Source organism: Danio rerio, chromosome 13 (assembly GCF_052040795.2).
Source record: "Danio rerio strain M-AB ecotype USA chromosome 13, GRCz13ab, whole genome shotgun sequence".
NCBI lineage: Eukaryota > Metazoa > Chordata > Actinopteri > Cypriniformes > Danionidae > Danio > Danio rerio.
This window is the reverse complement of record NC_141033.1, coordinates 49,493,626-49,518,243: the sequence shown is the minus strand read 5'-3', so window position 1 is coordinate 49,518,243 and position 24,618 is coordinate 49,493,626. Positions and strand designations below refer to the sequence as shown.

The 24,618-nt window shown below is 35.5% G+C and overlaps 2 protein-coding genes and 2 long non-coding RNA genes across 17 annotated transcripts in view; 2 read left to right on the top strand and 2 right to left on the bottom strand.

Moving 5' to 3' along the window:
- The window catches only part of slc29a1a (solute carrier family 29 member 1a), a 378,565-nt gene that overhangs the window by 168,451 nt on the left and 185,496 nt on the right, over positions 1–24,618 (top strand). The gene's annotated exons all lie outside the window — the stretch shown is intronic.
- The window catches only part of tmem63ba (transmembrane protein 63Ba), an 81,329-nt gene that overhangs the window by 26,948 nt on the left and 29,763 nt on the right, over positions 1–24,618 (bottom strand). For 5 of the 12 annotated variants that reach the window (XR_015506444.1, XR_015506443.1, XR_015506445.1 and 2 more), the window contains exons 2-9: positions 23,626–23,823; positions 21,340–21,419; positions 15,957–15,998; positions 6,066–6,156; positions 3,424–3,461; positions 1,359–1,522; positions 1,203–1,254; positions 304–412 (exon numbers count right to left, since the gene is read on the bottom strand). Coding sequence is in view for 3 of the 12 variants with exons in the window: in XM_087279825.1 (XP_087135951.1) it covers positions 304–412; positions 1,203–1,254; positions 1,359–1,522; positions 3,424–3,461; positions 6,066–6,156; positions 15,957–15,998; positions 21,340–21,419; positions 23,626–23,769 (720 nt within the window). In the remaining 9 variants the exon portion in view is untranslated. Of the gene's footprint in view, positions 1–303; positions 413–1,202; positions 1,255–1,358; positions 1,523–3,423; positions 3,462–6,065; positions 6,157–15,956; positions 15,999–21,339; positions 21,420–23,625; positions 24,577–24,618 lie in introns of those variants that run through there. The other 7 variants (XR_015506448.1, XR_015506447.1, XR_015506449.1 and 4 more) reach the window with 3 other exon arrangements.
- Positions 1–24,618, top strand: part of LOC147834315 (uncharacterized) — a 60,400-nt gene that overhangs the window by 30,394 nt on the left and 5,388 nt on the right. The window contains exon 6 of one of the 2 annotated variants that reach the window (XR_015506479.1): positions 20,940–21,302. The exons of the other annotated variant lie outside the window; for it this stretch is intronic. This is a non-coding gene — a long non-coding RNA (uncharacterized LOC147834315). Of the gene's footprint in view, positions 1–20,939; positions 21,303–24,618 lie in introns of those variants that run through there. 2 annotated transcript variants of the gene reach the window in all.
- On the bottom strand, positions 10,404–15,079 carry LOC147841202 (uncharacterized). Its single transcript, XR_015506518.1, has 2 exons — positions 13,327–15,079; positions 10,404–12,143 (listed from the first exon to the last, which is right to left on the bottom strand). It is a non-coding gene; the product is annotated as an uncharacterized LOC147841202 (long non-coding RNA).

Below are 24,618 nucleotides of genomic sequence, written 5' to 3'. Positions count from 1 at the left end.
AAAACCACCTACTGACACTTTTGGAAATGATCAACTAGAAGTCAAGTTATTATTTGTTGCTCTTAAAAATTGGGGTCGACGGCAAGACTTTTGTCAGGTAGTGTAGACTTCATTCATTTTAAGCGCTAATTCAACTGCTTAAACTAAAAATGAAAATATGGCCTCTTACTGCAGTTGATAGTAGTTTTTATGCTACTTTTTATTTTATTTCACATAGCAAAAAAAGGTTTAGCTAGAAATAACAATCCTGGCTGTAGACCGAAATCTGAATTAAACCAAAAAGATTTGGTGGTTTCTGCTCACCAAGTCGTCCTCTTTGTAGTGCATCTTTGATGTGTGTCTCCTCATGCTGTACACAGTCAGTAACAGATAAAAGAAGGCAAATATAGTGTGCAGCCATAGCAGGTGGTTACTGAAAGAGAGCAAAAAAAAAAAAAAAAAACAAGCCAAAAGATGATTCATTCACCAACAGTCACTTAAGAGTCAAATCAGTGCCTCATAAGCAGGGCCAGACAGAATCTCCAGACATTTTTTGCTGTTTTTGTGCAGAATGTTATGCTAATTTATGTGGAATGATTTTGAGAGTATAAAAGCTAAACATTTAAGACATAAAACAAACAAATAATCACTTTTTAATAAAGGATTACAATGCAAATCTAATTAATACCACGTCTCTCATAGAAAATATCCACTAAAGGACAGAATATATTAATTAACAAACTGTATCGTACATAAATCATTTAAATATTTGCCTATTTTTCAGTAATATTGCTGAAATTAATTAATATTTACATACACACATTTGCATAAGTAAATAAACAGACTCAATGATAGGCTAAAAAAAATTTGTTTATCATCTAAATTTCAGTCAAATCGACAAAAAAATACTACATTAAAGCTGATTAACTCATTGAAATAAGTTAAAGTAGCATAAAAACATTTGTTGTCATGACTTTATTTCATAGATTTTTTATTTACAGTGTACCACCCCTGAGCAGGGCTTGAATCAGCGACTACTTCATGTGATCATGAGCGCTTTATCAAGGACACTAGCATTCTATACAGTTTGTCACTAGACTGAGATGATTACAGTAGAGTGAAGTTTACCTCCATATTAGTTACTAGCTGACCTCTGTTAGCACACTATGATCAGCAGAGCCACCAAAGTTAATTCTAATCACCTAAACATTACACACGCTTACCCAGATTTTAAGTTGACTACTGTAGTTCGCCCAAAACTGTAGGCATTATTATCTGCAGGAAGAGAAAGCAAGAAGTTGTGTCATAGCAAGTCTTTAGTAACGTGAAGGAAAGTAAACTTAATGCTGCATTTAGACATGTAATCCTACGTGACTCACTCTCAAAGTTTCCTGTCTCCACTAATTGGTCTCCTGAGAAGTTGACAGGCAGGACGATGCCCACAGAGAGCACGCCCACCACCACCAGCAGACCAATGATGTGCCGCTGGAACGAGAGGTAGTGCACCGCGTCTTCACCACACTTCTCCCTGATCTCGTCATCTCTGGGAGAAAAAGAGAGATGTGTGTCAAAATTTGCATTCATTTATTAAAAATGTAAGGCAAGGCGAGTTTATTTATAGAGCACACTTCTTACATAATAGTCTAAAACAAGAATAAACTCAACAAATATAAGAAAATAAAAACAACAAAGAATAAAAACGATTAAAAATAGATTAAAATGTGTTCAAGTTAAATTGTATTGATCATTAAAGTAAGAAAAATAAAGATGTATATTTTATTCAACAAGCACAATATTAGTTCACAATGTTAAAAAATAACAGTATATGAATTAAGCAATATTTGAAAAAACATTTCAAATTAGCAGATGTTTAAATTCAGTGACTTATATCAGATGTGCATAACAATAGTGGAATAATATAGCAGATGCTTTTACTCAGTTACATATTACATCTACATAACAACAAATACTAATTATATAATATACTCTCTGGCCACTTTGTAAGGTACAACACAGCTTACTAGTACCAAGTTGGACCCAATTTTGGCCTCGGAACTGCCTTAATCCATTGTAGCACAGATTCAACAAGGTACTGGAAATATTTCTGAGATTTTGGTCCATATTGACTTGATAGCATCACACAGTTGCTGCAGATATGTTGGCTGCACATCCATGACACGAATCTCCCATTCTTCCACATCGCAAAGGTGCTCTATTGGATTGTGATCTGGTGACTGTGGAGGCCATTTGAGTACAGTGAACTCATTGTCATGTTCAAGAAACCAGTCTGAGATGATTTGTGCTTTATGACATGGATCATTATCCTGCTGGGAGTAGCCATCAGAAGATGGGTACACTGTGGTCATAAAGGGATAAACATGGTCAGCAACAATACTCAGGTAGGCTGTGGCGATGACACGATGCTCAATTGGTACTAATGGGCCCAAAGTGTGCCAAGAAAATATTCCCCGCACCATTACACCAGCAGCCTGATTCGTTGATACAGACAGGATAGATCCATGCTTTCATGTTGCTGGTGCCAAATTCTGACCCTACCATCTGAATGTCGCAGCAGAAATCGTGAGTCATCAGACCAGGCAACGTTTTTCCAGTCTTCCATTGTCTAATTTTGGTGAGCCTGTGTGAATTGTATCTGTTTCTGTTTTTAGCTGACAGGAGTGGCACCTGGTGTGGTCTTCTGCTGCTGTAGCCCATCTGCCTCAAGGTTGGACGTGTTGTGTGTTCAGAGATGCTCAGTTGTAACGAGTGCTTATTTGAGTTACGGTTGCCTTTCTATCAGCTGGAACCAGTCTGGCCATTCTCCTCTGACCTCTGGCATCAACAAAGACATTTGCACCCACAGAACTGCCGCTCACTGGATTTTTTTTTTTTCGGACCATTCTTTGTTGTGCGTGAAAATCCCAGTAGATCAGAAGTTTCTGAAATACTCTAACCAGCCCGTCTGGCACCAACGACCATGCCACGTTCAAAGTCACTTAAATCCCCTTTCTTCCCCATTCTGATGCTCTGTTTGAACTTCAGCAGATCGTCTTTACCATGTCTACACGCCTAAATGCACTGATTGGCTGATTAGAAATTTGCGTTAACAGGTGTACCCAATAAAGTGGCCGATGAGTATATAATATAATATAATATAATATAATATAATATAATATAATACCTTAAGTTTTATTTACGTTATACCAATTGGAATAAAAGAATAAACGTCTGATGTTTAAGAGAGATAAAACCATCATATGTCCTCTTTTTCTTGAATTCTACTGTAAAAAAGGGCCCTGGGCGCTGCTTATATGTCAATGTTTTGTAATAAAGAAATCTATCCATTGTTTTACCTTCATAATTAGGACGTTCTTAAGCTTTACTATGTTGAAATAAACATGACTGCAGTACACTCATGAAGCAAATGCAAATGAAAGGACTCACTTTATCCTGAAGATGGCAGTTAGCCAGGAACATAAACCCTGTAAGAGACAAAGAACATCATATTCAATGCACTCTAACAGTTGTCTGTCAATCACCTGAACATTCAGAGACATTAACCGTCTCTAATGCAGTTTCAGGAGCCGTTTTCACACGTGACACCAGTTTACGTAAGTGCAGTTATTCCAGATCACAGCAGGCAAGGGAGAGGCAAACAAATGCCTGTCAAAAGGCGTTGTTAGCGCTATTATGAAATCCACAGGTGTGCGCATTAAAAGAGATAGATGACAAGAAATACCGCCTTGTGTGTGCTTTTCACTCATTTGAATAGAAGCATGAAAGAGCGAACTGAAGGCAGAGATTATGATCAGAATGACAAACTTGCTCTGCAGATACTTTTTTGTCGTTGCAAAACTTTCAGAAATAATGTTAAACATATACACTGTATTATTAACCACACACCAACTAAAGAACACTTTCATTTAGAAATTACACCTATTAATTCTTTCCAAATGGATTGCATTGCCAAACACAATGGAATAGTGTGCCCTTGTCAAACATTTTGAGTTTTAATTAGAATTCTTTGCAGGACTAAATTTTGAATCCCGCTGCCCGACCCGCCCCGTTTTCTACCCGCCGCGCCCGATCCCACTAGATCCCGCTGGAAAGAGCGGGGGGAGAACAAAACCGAAAACCACCCAGCTATACTGAGTCCAGACAGCCTATAACAAGCTGTCTGTATAAACACACACATAGCACCAAGCGCGCACACACACACACACACACACACACACACACACACACACACACACACACACACACACACACACACACACACACACAAAGCTCTCTCACTCTCATTCGCGCGCATGTGTGCACTAACACACACACACACACACACACACACACACACACACACACACACACACACACACACACACACACACACACACAAAGCTCTCATTCGCGCGCTCATGCGCATACACACACACACACACGCACCTCTCATATGCACGTGCGCACATACACAAATACACCTCTCATTCACGCGTGCGCACATACACACAGCAACAAACAGGCTAAACACAGCATCGCGCTATTTCATTTACACACATACATACGCGTCCCGCTCGGGAGTCGGGCGCGATATTGCTAGACAGCCCGCTCCCGTCCCAAATTAAACCCGTTACCGATCGCTCCCGCGCTTTATTCGGAAATTTATGCAGACCTCTAATTGTAATGATACTGGAATTCAGTAACAATCAATACTGAACTTTTAAAAACGTCCATTTCCCGATAACATTTGAGCGCTGTTGAGAACGTTCTCAAGAAAAATGACTGTGGTTGGCCGTGAAGGTCATCAGTTCACTGAACTCAGCGCTGTTTATTAAGTGTAACCACAGATGCAGGGACACTGGAGCTTTTTAAAGCCTCGGTTCATCAACGAATCACTCTTATGTCAGACAAACAAGCTGATCGATGTGACTTTAAAACCCTCCAGTGTCTCTGTATCTGTGGATACACTCAGTCAATACCAAATGTAAATACCAAATGTGCCATGGCGCGGCACAACTGACTCTTAAAGAGAATGGGACTGATTTAATGCAAGTTATGCTTAAAACACACCCATAAGTAGGACCAGACAGAATCAGTGGACCTTTTTTGCTGGTTCTGCGCAGAATTTTGCAAAAAATCTGTGGATTTATGCAGAATAATTTTGGGATATATATATATATATATGAAATAAAAAGTAAGACCTTTTTAACTTATATTTAATGTTTACAATGCAAATCCAATTAGATCCCCTTTATTTGGTAAACAAAGCAAGTTTAAAAGTCTCTCATATATTACCTTTACTAAAAGACAGAAAATATTACTGTACAAACTGTATTGTAAATAAATCTTATGAACATTTTCATATTAGTCAATTATATTACAGAAGTTTATTTAAAACCTGAATAAATATGAATTTACACACATTTACACTATGATGGGCTAAAAATCTGCAGAAATGTGCATGCGCAGTGGGCCTCCGTGTGGACCTACCCATAACTCATTAAGAGAATAAGCACAACCTTGTTAGACCATGCACCGGGGCGCAGACCGCATTTTTCTGTCCTTAAAATAGTAAACGTGGATTCGGACACGCTTTTGCGCCATGCATTTTAGACTTTACGCCTAGATCGTTAAAATAGAGCCCTTAAATGTCTGCACCTTGAAACAGTTTTTTTTGTCTGAATTAGATCAGAAATATATCTTTAACCTGTTTATTTTAATATCATTAAATAAATGATTTAAAAACAGAGCTAATTAAAAACAGCATTTTTCTAGGGAAAATTCATTTTATAAGAAATATCGTTTTCACAATACTCAACAACATCACAGATTTTTCCAGTATCGTGCAGCCCTACAGCATTTTTGCAAAATGGTTGCATTTATATGGGCTGAAATTAAACAATCAAGTTAAATTTATACATGTTCAACTTAAAATCTGTTTGTTTAAATTCAGCCCATATCAATTGTTAGCAACCACTCACCTTACATAAATTTAGTAAATCCGACGAATAATTTCTTTTAAGTGTGCTAGAATGCCATTCTGAACATAGCCACTGTCATCCAAGCGAATGACCTCGCAAGCTACTTACATTGTCCCTTTGGTCAAAGTCGACCGAGCTGGAGACAGAGGTGAGACGCTCATATCGGGAGTCAGCAGGCGTCTGCATGGCGGAGGCAACACTGAACACAAACACACATTATCAAACATGTGCCTTCAGAACACTGCGCCAAAGCTAACACATATACATGTACAGTCACTTATTGCAATGCCACTTCATTCATTCTGCATTTGTATTATAAAGCATTATGAACTTGCTTAAGGAATAGTTCATCACAGAATTCAATACAACAGCTTTTTGAAACAACTCTACTGATATTAATCTTGTTAGCTCAATGATGAGTTATAATCTAAAGTTACACATTTTTTAAAATGAAAGGGTTAAATTAAGATATTTTAGATGAATATAATATATTTTAGATGGATTCGAGAGCTCCCTCATCCTCCATAAACATTCAAAGTTCAGAAAAGCAACTAAAAACACTGTCAAAACATTTAAAGTAAATTCAGTGGTTGAACGGTATCATATACACTGAAAACATACTGTACTGTATGTCCGTTTTAAAGACCTATCTATTTTCTCTCGCTTTATTATTGTTTTTTTTTGTGTTATTATTGCTTTTACTTAATAAATGTTTCCTTTTACATTTTATTTTCTTCTCTGTCTTTAATACTTTAATGTTATAGGGCTGCACAATATATCATTTCAGTATTGATTTCGCAATGTGATCATTGGCAATAGTCACATTGCAGGATATGCAATTTTGAGTTTTTATTATAATTCATTGTTTGAATGTGCTTTTGAGGCCTGTGATTGTATAATGATTTTGATTTAAAAATATTCAAGCGTAAGAAATTGTACCATATGTAACATTGATAACGATTAATTTTACTGAATTATGTTTATTTTTAATATTCAATTACTGTACCTGAATACTATTAGACTTGGAAAACGAGTAAACTCACTGTATTTCAATTATATCTTCTTTATTGTATTTATAGATTGCTTATTAGGTTTTGTGGAGATACACTTCCATGACAGAATCAATCCCAATCAATCTAACACTATAAATTCTATCCAAACCGAGACTATGAAGTCACCTGGGCCCGGTTTGTCAAAAGTAATCCACTAGGATTTTGGATAAGGGATTGGATCAAATCTTGAAAATGGGTTTTTCAAAAGAAAAAACGGATTACCTAATCGGATTAGATCACGTAATCTAATCTTGGTTTTGATCCGGATCAAACCTTTAGTTTGGGTTTTTCAGACCTTTTTTGTAGGATCTGGATCACTTTGATCCAAAAAACCTGGATTAAACTGATCCCATCAGAAGGGTGGATTTAGTGTGGATTTCATGCCCAAAATGTAATGAAAACTTAAAAGATTTAATAAATAATACTATTTTTGGATCATGTAGTACGAGATTTACTATTTATTCATAAGGTTTTAATTTTATTTGTACATCTGTCAGGCTATAGGGATTATTGGCTTTAATGTATTTAGCCTTTCAGAATAGGCCTACAGCAGAAATAGCTTGGCCTCATAAAACAATACCCCAAACAGCTGTCAAAACTGACCAAAAACAATACATTTTATTCTGTCACTAATTGATATATATATATATATATATATATATATATATATATATATATATATATATATATATATATATATATATATATATATATATATATATATATATATATATATATATTCATCACAATGGAAAATATTTTGGTCACACTTTACAATAAGGTTCATTAGTTAATGTTAATTAATGCATTTACTAAGATGAAAAAACAATGAACAATACATTTACTACTGTATTTGTTTATGTTAGTTAATGTTAATTAATGAAAATACAGTAGTTCATTGTTAGTTCATGTTACCTCATGGTGCATTAACTAATGTTAACAAGCATGAGTTTGGATGTTAATAATGCATTAGTAAATGTTCAATTATGATTAATAAATGCTGCACAAGTGTTGTTCATGATTAGTTCATGTTAGTAAATGCATTAACTAATGAACCTTATTGTAAAGTGTTACCAATATTTTTGTTTTTAGAATATTTATTAGTAATGTATGCAATGATTACAGTATAACCAAAAAAAAAAAAAAAAGCAAAGAATGGCAATCACTGATTTTTGAAATCACCTTCAACAATTGCAAAAAGAGACTGGGCAGAAGCACAGCTTCATCTGGCAGAGGAACAACTGACTCTGACCAAACTGCAGCAAACCAAGGCCAGACTTGAGATTCGCCTTCTAAAGGCTTTGCTCAGACAAGCTACTCTCTCCATATCAGATGACGAAGTCGGAAATTATTGTGGAATTTTTTACATTAAGTCTCTTTTTTATATTTACATTTATATTTGAAACTTATTATTAATACCTCAATGTACAGTGTTTGTGTTGTAGGTCTCAGATGAGCGGACTGCTGGAAGATGATGGGGTGGGGTTTTTATTTATTTATTTATTTTTTTATGTGTTTGTTTTCATTTCAAATAAAAATAAAGTTATATTGACCCCACACTGGCTATTCTTCTTTTTTTATAGGCCTGTCTATCCATCTACATTGTGATTGAGCACTGGTTATCCAGATTTAGTGATCCTGAAAAGTTCCTATCCAGATCAGATTGCTTTGAAAAACTGGCTCAAAAAGTAAGCTGGATTACGTGATCACGGATCGCAAAAACAGGATTACTAAATCCGGATTAATTTTATCCAGATTAAACCTTTTGAAAAACCGGGCCCTGGCGAAATTGTATTCTTATTGCAATATAAATTGCAGAATAAAAATAAATTGCAATGTTACATTTTTTCAATATCATGCAGTCCTACTGTGTATAGCGCTTTGGTAAACCTTGGTTGTTTTTGTAAAAGTGCTTTAAAAATATTTTATTGTATTTTATCATGTGAAGCTCGAAGAACTAATTTTTGCACCAAATAAACTGTAAAAATGACTTTGTTTGCAAATGTTTTCCACATCAAATCAGGACACACATTTACTAAGGACAATACGACGCTTGCTTGTTGCAAAACTGACTTTTATAGCAAATATTTCATACTGCCCAAAGTAAATGCGCTCCCTGATGACCTGATGCGTAAGAAATACATTGGCAAATACAGTTTTTTTATTAGGTGTTCAAAAGTGTTCTCGGAGCTTCGTATGATTACAGTTGAACAACTGATGTCACAATGGATTGTTTTGACAATGTTTTTTGTCCCTTTTCTGGACGTATCAGAACCACTGGACCATGAGGAAGCTCTCAGATTTCATTTAAAATATCTTAATTTGGGTTTGGAAGATGAGCGAAGGTGTTGAGGGGTTGAAAAAAGGCACGAAGGTGTGTAATTATTGAAAGAATTGTCATTTTTGTGAGAACTAAGTCTTTAATCAATGCAAACATATACAGCTTTTTGTTTATTTCCAGCAAATAACACAGAATTAGTTGTGTTATTTGTGACAGTCTCAGTCAATATTCAGATGAAGTCAGAATTATTAGCCCTCCTGTATATTCTTCCTCCAATTTCTGTTTAAGGGAGAGCAGATTTTTTTCAACACATTTCTAATCAGAATAGTTTTAATTATTAATTTCTAAAAACCGATTTATTTTATCTTTGCCATGATGACAGTAAATAATATTTAAATAGACAACGAATATATAGATAGATAAAAATAGATAAAAACAGAGCTAATTAAAAACAGCATTTTTCTAGGGAAAAGTCAATTTTTAAGAAATAATGTTTTCACAATACTCAACAACATCACAGATTTTTCCAGTATTGTGCAGCCCTACAGCATTTTAGCAAAATTGTTGCATTTATATGGGCTGAATTTAAATAATCAAATTAAATTTATACATGTTCAACTTAAAATCTGTTCGTTTAAATTCAGCCCATATCCATTGTTAGCAACCACTCACCTTAAATAAATTTAGTAAATCCAATGAATACTTTTTTTCAAGCCAGAATTATTAGCCCTTGTGTATTTTTTTCCTCCAATTTCTGTTTAACGGAGAGCAGATTTTTTTAAACACATTTCTAAACAGAATAGTTTTATTTATTCATTTCTAATAACTGATTTATTTTATCTTTGCTATGATGACAGTACATAATATTTAAATAGACCTTTTTTTAAAACAGCTAGTATTCAGCTTAAAGTGACATTTAAAGGCTTAAATAGGTTAATTTACAATCTCTGTATAAAGATGTTTGTTTTGTAAACAATCAAATAAAAATGCTGATTAAGGGGGCTAATAATATTGACCTTAAAGTGGTTTAAAAATAAAATAAAAACACCTTTTATTCTAGCTGAAATAAACCAAATAAGACTTTCTACAGAAAAACAAAACCTTATAGGAAATAGTGTGAAAAATTCTTTTATCTGTTAAACATCGTTTAGGAAATATTGGAAAAAAATTGTAACTTAAACTCTACATTTATGTGCAACTAGACTTGAAATAACACTTGAAATTTGAATTCTGGATGAACTCTTCCTAACTTAATCTGAGCATCTTCATGGCGTCAGTTTGATGTCAGCTAATTAATAGGTGATGGGCACTGCTAGGTTTTCCTTACTCGGATTACTCAGGCTACATCAGGCCACATCGAGGCTAACCACATGTTGGGAATGCAGCAATAAGTGACTGTGCGTACAAACTGGAACACAGAGTTAGCATCAGCGACTGAGGTGTTATACACACAGACTGCATTACAGAGAAACTGCAGTAAAACCTAGAAAGGAGAGGAACATGCAGATAGAGGAGCATCAATTTAGAGAATGTTATACAGAGAAAGACTCGTCAAGAAACACAAACAACTCTACTGCAGGATACAATGCTTCCAAAAGCCACACACTTAAAATGATTACAATTTTGAGCTTCAGTCAATGCATTGCAACTGCATTTCACATGGAGAGTGTGCTTTCTTTACAAATACATACTGCCAATTTATTTGATAGCTTGCTTTCTGAAGTATTGTCAGTATGCACAATTGCATAACATATCTTTTAGAGCCAGTCTATGTGTGATTCTCTGATTGACTACAATATCTAAACATATTTTGACGGATTACACAAAACCACTTCAGGAGGGCACTCAATCCTATTCATCTGTCAATGAGAAAACAATCAAACAACTGTACAAATCACAGTTATCCTTCAGAACTATTGGTCTTCAAGACACACAGGGGTTTTCTATGTCACCACATGATGCTTTTTACCTCTCCATGTAAGCCTCTTCCCTGTGGGACCTATAGGGTGTTAAGACCCTGGCCAGAAAGTGCACGCTTCAAGGAACGAAAACATAATGTAAAGGTGAAGTGTGTAATTTTTGCAATGCAGAAACACAGAAATCCACTTGTAGTTTGACTTACTGAAGAGTTTAACAGTGTCGTTCTTACTAAAAAAAAACTTTTAAAATTATTGACATTACCTTTTAGAAAACCTTAATGTACGAATTAATAAAGTTGAAGTCAGAATTATTAGCAGAGAGCAGATTAATTCAACACATTTCTAAACATAACAGTTTTAATCATTCATCTCTAATAACTGATTTATTTTATCTTTGCTATGATGACAATGAATAATATTTTAGTAGATATTTTTCAAGACTCTTCTATACAGCTTAAAGTGACATTTAAAGGCTTAACTTGGTTAATTAGGTTAACTAGGCAGGTTGAGATAATTAGGCAAGTTATTGTATAATGATGGTTTGTTCTGTAGACTATCGAAAAAAAAATTGCTTAAAGGGGCTAATAAATTTGACCTTAAAATTCTCTCCAGAAGAACATTATCAGACATACTGTGAAAATTTCCTTGCTCTGTAAAACAGGATTTGGGAAATATTTAAAAAAATCCAAAAAACTCAAAAGGAGGCTAATAATTCTGACTTCAAATGTACATTATATTGTTATTTGTAGATTAACTAGGGATGCACTGATACCATTTTTTTGGAACCAATCCGATCCCAAAATTTTAAGTATCGATCAATACAGATCCAATCCCGATACTGTGCTGTTTTATTAATATTATTATTTTTAACCTAATCCAGTTTCTATAGTTCTGGTGCTGAAATGATATATCTTTTTTAGTAAAAATAGCACACCTATAAGCTAGGGCTGTGCAATTAATCGAAAATCCGATTTCGATTATGCCTTCCAACGATAATGAAAAATCATTAATCGAGATAAACGATTATTGCATCATTTACTGCCCCCTTTCCAGTTGTACACGTGTTGCTCTTAAAAGTGCGAAAGACCGCATGATTCTGTGTGCCGCGCGCACACAGAATTGAAGCATGCAGTCAGCTTTCGGTCTCACTCGCACACTGAGACGAGCAGAGCGCAGTCAGCACACACATCTAAAGTCATCTTAACATGAGCGCTTTAATGGTCAAATAGGTGTCAAAACGCAGTGTTTAGTGATTATTCATGTCAACCATCATTTGTGTGATAAACAAACGAGTTGAGAATCAAAAGAGATGCGAAAAAGAAACTATTAAAGAGACAGCGCGCGATAATCCTTCTGCCGCCTGTTTTTATGATTATTAATCAAACAACAAATGGAGAACATGCCTCTCTGCTCTTGACTGAAGGACTTGTAGCTAAAGTGTTTCTTGAAGAGAAGATGCTTAAAGTACAGTTTGCTTTATATTTTATTCTATTGTATTTATTTCTCTTTCCATTGCAGGGTGGAAAATAACTCAGTTGAAGTCTGAATTATTAGCCCTCCTGAATATTAGCAACCCTTCCCCCCCCCCCCCCCCATTTCTGTTTAATGGAAAGAAGATTTCTGAACATAATAGCTTTAATAACTCTTTTCTAATAACTGATCTATTTTATCTTTGTCATGATGACAGCACATAATATTTGACTAGATATTTTTCAAAATACAAGCATTCAGATTCAAAGTGCGATTTAAAGGCTTAATTAGGGTAATTAGGCAGGTCATTGTATAACAGTAGTTTCTTCTACAGACAATCAAAAAATATATTGCTTAAGGGGGCTAATATTATAGACTTTAAAATGGGTTTCAAAATATTTAAACCTGCTTTTATTCTAGCCAAAGTAAAAATAAAAAAGCCTTTCTCCAGAAGAAAAAATATAAGAGGAAATACTGTTAGAATTCCTTGCTCTGTTAAACATCATTTGGGAAAATTATTTTTTTTTTTTATTCTCAGGAGCGCAAATAATTTTGACTTTGACAGTAATCGTTTTAAATAATTGTGATTTCAATTATGACCAAAATAATCATGATTATGATTTTTCCCCAAAATCGAGCAGCCCTACTATAAGCCTACTCTATATGATAGATGGCACAATCTAACTAAAATCATGATGCTTGCTATAAACTATAGGCTACATTATTTGAGCATTCGTTTTGACATTGATCTGTTGTGGTCCAGCTTATGTTTTCTTTTTTAATATTAGGAATTGTCTTGGAAATCTGTAATAGGCTACCACTATTGACCCTAATCTTTGGTAATATAACCTGCCTTTTAGCAAAGCCTGATATTTTCCTGCAGGTTTGAAGCAGACTAAACTAAACCGTCTGAGGCCAGTTTTACTTAAACTTTCCCTCGCCTAAACTCGCCGCGAGTGAGATGGAGAAACTGAAAGCATGTCTGAAGCATTTATTTTTTGTCTGAAAAATTATCTTTTTGAAACAAATTTCGTTTGGTACACTCAAAAATAAAGGTACACGAGCGGTCACTGGTTGGGTACCTTTTTGAAAGATACAAATTTGTAGCTAAAAGGTCCATATTAATACCTCAAGTGTACATATTAGTACCTAAAAAGTACAAAAGTGTTCCTCTTAAAATTTGTAGGTACTACTATATACTTTTGAGGTACCATTATGGACCCTTCAAGTAGAAATATGTCCCTTTTGAAAAGATACCACCCCAGTGACAGCTCGCGTACCTTTATTTCTGAGAGTGTATAATTTGTTGTTTATTTTAATGTATTTGTTTCGGTCAGTCATCTACAAAATAAACAAGAATATTTGAGGTGAATTTCAAAACAAGGTCAGCTTATAAAATTCAGCGCACAAACTGACAAACAAGTCTTAAATAAAATATTAATATAAATAAAATGACAGCGAAATATTGACAGTTTCAGAGGAGCCTATATTAGGGTAAATCATTTTCTGGTAATGACAATTCATATGCGCCGGGCCGTCGGCTTCACTTGTATTAATTTAATCAACTACTTTGACCACAATGAGCCAGGCTTTACAAACTATTAGCACCACACGTATTCACCTCTAAAGAATAAACTCAGTCGGAAGGAAGAGAGAACAAACTCTTAATAATTTTACGGAGCAGCGCAAGTCGCTTCTGCGCAGCCGGTGCGCTTGATGCATCACAGCGCGCAGCCCTCTGGTATCTGCGGACACTTTCAAAACAGCAGCACAAAGGGAAGAAATCAGTGTGTTGAGGATCTGTCCAATGTATATTTGAGCCTTTTCTAATTTAAACTTTCAGGTAGGGCTACTTTGTGTGTGAAGAGCAGGTAATAACCCAGTGTTGCGAATGCGATCTGCTGACCTAACAGCGCAACATGATGTGAAAACAGCAATAAGCTCCATGTTACGGGTCAAAATGAACCCATTTAATGCAGAGCTAAAGGCGTTTCTCCACTGATTATTAAAACTAACAGGAACAAATTATCTTGGGGAGTTTTTCGTGTTGTCGTGAACATGACACGCAGTGTGTATTGTAAATGAATGGAGAATGATTGACAGGTGCAGTGGCGGGAATCGCTAAATTTAAGCATGTGAATATTCATCTGTACTTCACATTAAACTATAGAATGGCTTCAGAACATTTGGGACATAGTAGGCCTACATGACGACTTTCCAGTGCCTTGTAATAGGCTACCTTCGCGGCTTTTGTTGGCTTATAAATTACACTGAATATAGCGCGTGCGCAAGATCGGATTTGGATTGGTGCCAACTGGCGATACCCGATCCAGCAAAAATATGCGGTATCGAACCAATATCCGATCCAGGTATCAGGATTGGTGCATCCCTAAGATGAACTATGTACAGCTGAAGTCAACATTATACACCCTCCTGTGAATTTAGTTGAATATTTCCCCAATGATGTTTAACAGATTCAGGATTTTTTCACAGTATATTCTATAATATTTTTTCTTCTGGAAAAAGTCTTATTTGTTTTATTTCGGATATAATAAAAGCAGCTTTAATTTTTTAATAACCATTTTAAGGGCCATATTGTTATTATTACCTGCCTAGTTAAGCCTTTAAATGTCACTTTAAGCTGAATAGAAGTATCTTGAAAATATCTAGTCAAATATAATGTACCATCATCATGGCAAAGATAAAAGAAATCAGTTATTAGAAATGAGTTATTAAAACTATTTCATTTAGAAATGTGTTGGAGAAATCTTCTCTCCGTTAAAACAGAAACTGGGGAAAAATATTCGGGGGAGCTAATGATTCTGGAGGGCAAATAATTCAGACTTCAATTGTTTATGATTGAGAGGTGTACTGTCCAAGTAAAAGTTTAACCCAATGATATAAAACACAAATTGGTAAATATTGTAGTATAGTTCAGGAAACCAGTTTAATACAACTCATTTTAGTTAAAATTACACATTTCACCTTTAAAAGTCAGAAATCAGCAAGAGACACATTATATATCAATTAGCTCAGGTAAATGGGATGATTATTTCGAGAAACCCTCAACCAATGGACTCTAGGAAAGAAGTGAATTTTAAAAAGGCCAATAGAAAGAAATAAAAAGAGATATTAGGAAACAAGTACACAGTGAATGAATTAAATCCCAAGTCCACCAGACAGAGCGCACAGCAGAAGAAAGGCCAGAATTCACAAAGCAGACACAATGCATCCTTGGAAGACAGAGGAAAAAAATAAAACAAAAAACAAAACATACTATTCCTGCTCGTCCAGACGCTGATAGTGTTTATTCCGCCTACTGTTGAGGGAAAGGAAATTCATCAAGTTCATGCATGACATACAGAAACTAGTCAAAATATGTGATCACTCATTCTGTGGAAGATGAGACTATTTCTCATGTAAGATGGACAATGATAAATATTCAATGATTTACTTGACTCTGATTCTGCTGGTCAACGCAAGCTCGTACATCTAATCAGATCAGTCAGAATCCTAGAGTAATTGTTTTTGTTGAAGATTTATTTTTAGGAGTTTTTGCTTTCGTTAAGATAGGATAATCTGTCAGCTGGGACTCGAACTTGGGACACCAGAAGCACAATGGTAGTCAGAATGCAAAATTAATTGGTGTTAGATGTCACAAGACATTTAAAATCTACTTTTTTTGTTAAAGATTTAGATAACACTTTATTTTGATGGTCTATTTAAGCAATAGTAGACTGTCTGCTTAATATCTGCTGATACTGCTTCATCAAGAGACATTTAACTCATTATAAGAAACTTTGCAAGTACATGTTAACCTACACTAAGCCTAACCCCAACTGTACAGTTTACTCATAACCTATTGAGCATTAGTTGGCATGAGGATGCAATGTAACGTAATTACAACAAACGGACCACCAAAATAAAGAGTGACCAAGATTTTTTTTTTGACGTTGTTGCATTCATTTTTATAACGTAATATGTGAGCCGGGACTCGAACTTGGGACACCAGATGCATAATGACAGTCAGAATGCAAAAGTAATTGGTGTTAGATGTCACAAGACATTTAAATTTACTTTTTTGTTAAAGTTTTTTTTTTTCTTTTTTGTAGTTGTTTCCTTTATTAGAACAGGGTAATCTGTGAGCCGGGACCTGACTTTAGGGCACCAGAAGCACAATGGCAGTCAGAATGCAAAATTAATTGGTGTTTTATATGTCATAAGACATTTAAAATCTAGTATTTTGTTAAAGATTTAGATAACACTTTATTTTGATGGTCTATTTAAGCATTAGTAGACTGTCTGCTTAATATCTGCTGATACTGCTTCTTCAAGAGACATTTAACTGTACAGTTTGCTTATAAGATTTTTTTTTTGAGGTTTTTGCATTCATTAGGATAGGATAATCTGTAAGCCGGGACTCAAACTTGGGACACCAGATGCAGAATGACAGTCAAAATGCAAAAGTAATTGGTGTTAGATGTCACAAGACATTTAAAATCTACTTTTTTTTTGTAAATGATTAATTTTTTTTATATTTTTTGCTTTTGTTAAGATAATATATCTATGAGTCGGGATCGAACTTGGGGCAATGGAAGCACAATGACAGTCAGAACACAAAAGTAATTGGTGTTAGATATCAAAATACATTTAAAATTAACTTATTTTGTTTCATTCATTCATTTATTTATTCATTTTCTTGTCGGCTTAGTCCCTTTATTAATCCGGGGTCGCCACAGCGGAATGAACCGCCAACTTATCCAGCAACTTTTTACGCAGCGGATGCCCTTCCAGCCGCAACCCATCTCTGGGAAACATCTACACACATACACTCATACACTACAGACAATTTAGCCTAACCAATTCTCCTGTACCGCATGTCTTTGGACTGTGGGGGAAACCGGAGCACCCGGAAAAAACCCACGCGAACACAGGGAGAACATGCAAACTCCACACAGAAACGCCAACTGAGCCGAGGCTTGAACATGCGACCTTCTTGCTGTGAGGCAACGGCACTACCTACTGCGCCCTACTTTTTTTTTTGTTAAAGATTTATTTTTTGTCGCTTTGGCCTTTATTAGAATAGAATAGTCTGTGAGTGTGAGTCGGGACTCGAACTTGGAGCACCGGAAGGACAATGACAGTCAGAAAGGAAAAGTAATTGATGTTAGAAGTCAAAAGACATTTAAAATCTACTTTTTTAGGTGTAAGCTGAGAAAATATGATATACATTTCCTTCTATGCTAATGAAGGACTACTGAGACATTCCAAGCATGGGATGAGTCCTCCTGGAGAGGCAGAGTTCCTCACAGCTCTGATACACATCTCTGCCATTTGCTTAGAGTAACCATGTGCTCTTCGCCATACACAATTCATCTACTTGTGTTTTTCCTTCAGATAACTTTGTCATGTTTGGTGTCATTTGACAGTTTATGACTTCAGTGTTGTAGTGATGAAATCAAGAGAGACATTGATTAATTGTGTTTCAATCTACAATATATTTACTATTGTTGGGTCATGGCCTGAGGAGAGTATGTTAATGTACTTCTCCCCCACTTCATCTCTTCAACTTTGCTCTCACGTTCAGCTGTTTTTGGGGGTTGGTTTTCACTCATGTTTGACAATGCTTTGCTCAGGGTATAAGAAAGAAAGGTAACTGTTGATCTGGGAGAATGGCTTTTACTCTGCATCTCCCGCACACTGGTGCGTAGCCTCATATGCTAACAAAGGCAGTTTCACTGTCTTTGTTGCTCAGCAGTGCATATGTTACAGCTAATTTCTTTATACAGTATGTTAGTTTGTTTCATTCTAATGTCTGTATATTTAAACATGTAACTTAATAAACAACTTTGCCTGCTTTAAGACGTAGAGATTCTTTCTCTTTATCAATAATGATAACAACTTTAATGGAGTCAGATTAATTACAATGGAGTCAGATAAATAATGGATTTAAACACGCCATCCTTCAACTGCTTTCTGTTTCCGACTATTGGTTCAGAATAGCAGTGTAAGCTTCAAGCCTTTCATAGGTAAAGATTTTTTTTTTGTTGCCTTCATTATGATAGGAAAGTCTGTGAGCCGGGACTCGAACTTGGGACACTGGAAGCACAATGGCACTATATGCTGGTGCACTGCCCATAAGCCTAAATACACTGAGGAAAAATCCACTTTTGTATTATAAATTCAAATAGAAATACTAAAAAAGAATGGTTTATATATGATATTTTCTTTATATATTTATATAGCTAAAAGCATGTGGCTTTAAGTTTTGTCAACAGCTTTACTGTCCACACAAACTTTACACATTCTAACTTGTAAAGACAGCTTGACCCATTTATTGCCAATCTGTGAATGAGACCATTTTATGGGCAAATATTTCTAAAATGCCTTGAGACAAACATGTAAATGTGGAAACCATGTTAAAAGTGCAGTAACTGCGTGATGAATTATTCATTAAATATGTAATGCATGGCTAATGTGTAAGAGGAACTCCACTATTTAATTTTCTTGACACCATGCAACTTTTATGAAGTTTATAATATAGTATGTAGATATATGTATGTAGGTGTGTAATCAGGGAAATATTTACACAAACAAATGTTCAAAGATAGATTAATGAATGCTTAAGATGACTTTTTTGGGCTTTTTGTGGTTATATGTGCTAATTTACTGCAAAGTACTTTGTAAGATCTTTTATAATATTAGGGGTTCTTCTGGTTTCACTAGACTTTTTAAGACTGTTGTGAATGAAAATTATACAGCACTAAACCCAAAGTATTTTTAATTGCCCCATAAAAAAATTACTTGAATAATACTTAAATAATGTCAAACAAGCAAACCATACATACACTTTTTTTCAATATAACCTTTCATTGACAAGGTTTAAAAGCTATAATAAACTAAATGTACAACAGTCTGCCCAGGTCAGTATGGTCTATAAATACATGGAGAACTTACAAATGCTATTGTGAGGAAGATAATTAAACCATACTGGTAAATAGAGTTCATTTTTTGATATGGATTGTCAGTGACTGTATGGGTGTTGGACACATAACCTTACATGTACATAAGAAAATTAAGACCAGTTTAAAATGATTTAAGACCTACAAGTCAATATTTCTGTGAATTTAAGACCCCCTCGACACCCTGAATACGGAAAAAATGACTGTGGCACCTAAGAGTTTATTAAAGAGTATTGTATCCAACTCATGTGCTATCCTGAAACACGGAGAGCAGCTTTTAGACATCAGAGTAGTCAAAAAGGGGGACCTGACTGGACAAAAATGTGTAAAAAGATGGCCGGAACATAATCAGATCTCCAATAAACACAATCTCTTGTACACTTACGCGGCACTCGAATGAGATTTGAAATCTCAGGATGCGAGTGTGATTGAAAGGCAGGGTCACGTTACTAATTGAATAATACTGGCTGAGCTTTTGGAAAGACAGAAGCTTCAGATCTGAACAACCAATCCATTAGCTAAAGCCATTATGCAGGCTGCTGCCTTGCAGTGTTCAGATCAATTTTATCATGTATATCCTCAAGTCAGAGTCAAGGCTGATGCATCAAACATCCAGCTGTAAACATAGTCTGATTTTTGGAGAAAATGACTCAGATGAGTGCTTGTTTTGGGTTAGATTGGGGTCAAGAGCATGCTGTGATAATGCAGCCAGCTGAGGCTGTGATTTGGGTCTCTTGGAATAGAGTTGGAATAGTGCCTTTGTGACTTTTTATACTAACTTCTATACTTATTTTTTTATTAAACACTGCTTTAAAGCAAATGATAACTATTACAGCAATGATAACAATGAGAAAACAAGTCCTACGGGGTGGGAAATGAGTATTAAACATGTTTTTTTCCTGGGAATAATATTTTTAAAGGAGCTGTTGACATGAAATTGAAGCAGATTTGGTAAAAGCCCAAACAATACAAACGTAAAAATAAAACAAAACAAAAATATCTGAAAAATGAGTTCTGTGTAATAACAATACAATGACACAAGGAGAGAGTGCTGAACTAGGGGTGAGTTTTTCACAGACTTCATCAGTGTGTCAAAACCTTGATGGTTCTGTGGGTCTCGTCTGTCAAATCTGAGCTTTATTTTGGATTCTCTATTGGGTTCAGGTGATTGGCTGGGCCATTCTACAGCTTGATTTTCTTTCTCTGAAAGCATTTGAGAGTGTTCTTGGCTGTGTTTTGGATCATTGTCTTGCTGAAATGTCCACTCTGGTTTCATCTTCATTCTCCTGCTGATGTAGATGTTGGACTGAAGCAGCTGATATTCATTTACACTGAGGATGGGCAGAGGGCCGCTAAAGAACTTCTGAGAGATTTCAGCAGCTGTCTGGGCTTTCACTGCCTTTCTACACCTCCCTTTTTTCATGTGTTCAATACTTTTTCCCCTGTGTCATTTCATTATATTAAACATAACTTTATTTGTAAACTTATTGGTTTTGTTTTCTTGGCATATATTGATTTCTTTGGTTGTTGCCAACATCAGATGAAAATTTTAAGTGAACAATATCTTTAGAAATATCTTTTTTGAGAAAAATGGTGACGTGTTTATTACTTATTTCCCCCACTGTATGTCAATCTGTAAATACACTTTTGTTTAAAACTGCATATTGCATTGTTTTGGAATCTTTTTTTTTTTTTTACCTGTCAGCATCAGAGACCAAAGCGAGGCGGCCATAATCCCAAGCCACCTTCCTCAAGAAAGAAAACACACATAGCAGCACCTGCAGACACATAACATACATATTACACAATGACATTCCCATATCATTCCACACATGCATTCAATCACAAATCCACAAACTGCAAAAATGACAAACAGCACACGCAAACCAAACATGATTGTGAAAAGCACATTCCTAAAGTGCTCAAATTTTGAACCACAGGAAAACAAGAACATCTTGGATTTTTTTTCTTAACCCAGGACTATTAGAAATATGTAACTGCATAACCCTGAAGATGTTGACGAAATTGAAATCAGTTTTACACGTCATTAGCCGCCTTAGTCTGTTTAATAACATTTACCATATGCATTTAGCAGCCAGTTTTATCCAAAGTGACTGACAATAGATAAATAAAAATTTAAAAGAAGTATAAGCAATTTGACACAGATCAAACATTAATTGTACTATGCAACAATCTAAAGATTTTTTTGCGTTGGTTAAGGTTTATTAAGCTGAGGCACATGGTGCGTCTTCAAATGCTTCATGGTGACATTTGCAGCAGCTTGGGTGGAATGTCTGAAGAGCATACACTACCTGACAAAAGTCTTGTTGCCTATCCAAGTTCTAGAAACAACAAATAATAGCTTGACCTTTAGTTGATCATTTGATATCAGAAGTGGCTTATATGAAAGGCAAAGGCCTCTATATGATGCTTATTTTACAAAAAAAATAAAATATGATCATGCCTTCATTTTTAATGATTTCATTAGGGCAGTAAGGTCTGACTTTGCTTAGACAAAAGTCTTGTCACTGAACAGAAATAATGTCCAGTATAGAATATAAAGTCCTGCTGCAGTGGAGACAGAATGAATATTGTGTCTGACTCCATCATGAGCTTGGAGGACTGCATCCATACATCTCTGCACTGACTCAAATCACTGATTAATAAAGTCATCTGGAATGGCAAAGAAAGTGTTCCTGCAGGACTCCCAGAGTTCATCAAGATTCTTTGCATTCATTTTTAATGCCTCCTTCATCTTACCCCAGACATGCTCAATAATGTTCATGTCTGATGACTGGGCTGGCCAATCCTGGAGCACCTTGACCTTCTTTGCTTTCTGGAACTTTGATGCAGAGGCTGAAGTATGAGAAGGAGCGCTATCCTGCTGAAGAATTTGCCCTCTACTGTGGTTTGTAATGTAATGAGCAGCACAAATGTCTTGATACCTCAGGCTGTTGATGTTGCCATCCACTTTGCAGATCTCTCGCACACCCCCATACTGAACATAAACCCAAACCATGATTTTTCCTTCACCAAAATTGACTTTTGCAGTCTTTTGCAGTATTTGTGCTGATTGGGATGCAGTTCAACAGATGATTCATCTGAAAAATCTACCATTTGCCACTTTTCCAAATGATCAACTAGAAGTCAAATTATTATTTGTTGCTCCTAAAAATTGGGATCAATGACAAGACTTTTGTCAGGTAATGTAGAATCAAGGATTTGGAAAGCAACCGCCTCTTAAATTAGAAAAAGTAGCGCTGGATTTTTTCCATCAGTAATGGACGGGATCATTGTCATTTGCTAATTGCTGCGATAATATTATCAGGTTGCTGGAGAGGAGGCATTGATAGTAATTTGGCTACTGGACAAACTATTGCCACAAGCACCTACTTTAAAGGATGTATTCAGACTCTGAGAAGTTGATGCATTATTTTTGAGAGTAGTGTGCTCTCTTTATCTAAGACAGAACTAATATACTAAAACAACTTGATGGCTGTTCAATTTTTGATGGTTATTGGAACATCCAGATTAGTTTGACCCTCGCACACACAACTCATCATCTTTTTCTGCAGGCATTTTGAGTCTCTGCAATCAGAAATATGCATATGAGGAGTTTACAAGGCTTTATAATGGCTTTTTTCTTGTATTTAAATATGCATATTCTAATAAACCTTAAGTGAATATATGCTGTCATGGCTTTGCATTTAAAAACGTGGTTAGAATAGAAGTCAATAGGGCAAAAACAGCCTCAAACATAATGAAAGAGTAGTCAATTTGAACATTACACAAGGATTAATAATAATTATGAATTATAAATAACACAGTTTTCATTTTTGGGTGAACCAACCCTTAACACAAACATAAAATATCCCCTATTGAAAAGATCTTACAAAGATCAAGTATGGTGTATTAGGAGAGTAAAGAGGGTCATTCATGCTGAGTCTTGGCAAATGAACTAATAAGCAAACTTGTAATGCGCACCAAAAAGCACATAAAGTCCAGGGCCAGTACAGTGGGCACTCCTCCAAAGGGCAGGCCCTGGAGCACAGTACTGCGGATCCGGCCCGAATAGCAGAAGTCCTGGGTGCCATTAGTGTTGTTGGTGGAACCGGTAGCAATCATCATGAGTAAAGCTTAGACAATCAGCATCCTTAATACTGCTGCATCCTGAAAGTCCACCTGTTAGAAGACAAGATGTGTAGAGTGTTATCATGGCAGTTTGACAGAAATAGTCTAAAATTTTGATACAGTTGAACTACATCACATATCACATGTGGACTACAGCAGGGGTTCCCAAACTTTTCAGCCCGCGACCCCCAAAATAACAATGTCAGTGACTCGTGACCGCCATTTTTCAAGGCGGTTATACTGTAAATATATAAATGTTGCAGACACAACTATTGGCATATATACACATGAGCATATTGAAAACACAAAACTGCAACAGTCTATTAACCATATAATGTTTTTTATAGTCATTTATTAATTTAATTATATTTTAAGAAAAAAATGAAAGGCTGATGGCAGATTTTTATTTGCATGTTGTTGTTGTTGTTGTTTCTTTAAAAAAACGATTAACTATCTTCTGAGAGTTATGAATAAAATATGGTAATTCAAATAGTTTAATAAAATTTATTTGAGTTTTGGAAATCACCAAGCAACCCCTTGTCCTTGTACCACGACCCCCAGGGAGACCAGACCCCCACTTTGAGAACCACTGTACTACAGTACCATTTCTAAATTCAATCATATAATAGTTTTATATACTTCTAATTTATATATGCAGTGGTCCCTTGCTGTAATGCAGTTCACCTTTCGTGGCCTCGTGTACTTTTGCCGATTTTTTTTGTGCATTTCGACAAGTTTTTTTTTTTTTTACAGCACATTGTGTTCCTCATCCTGATCGGCTTTAGATTACTGTCAATCAATCTCCTCCGTGCCGTGTCTCCTGTACAGTACAGAATACGATCAGCT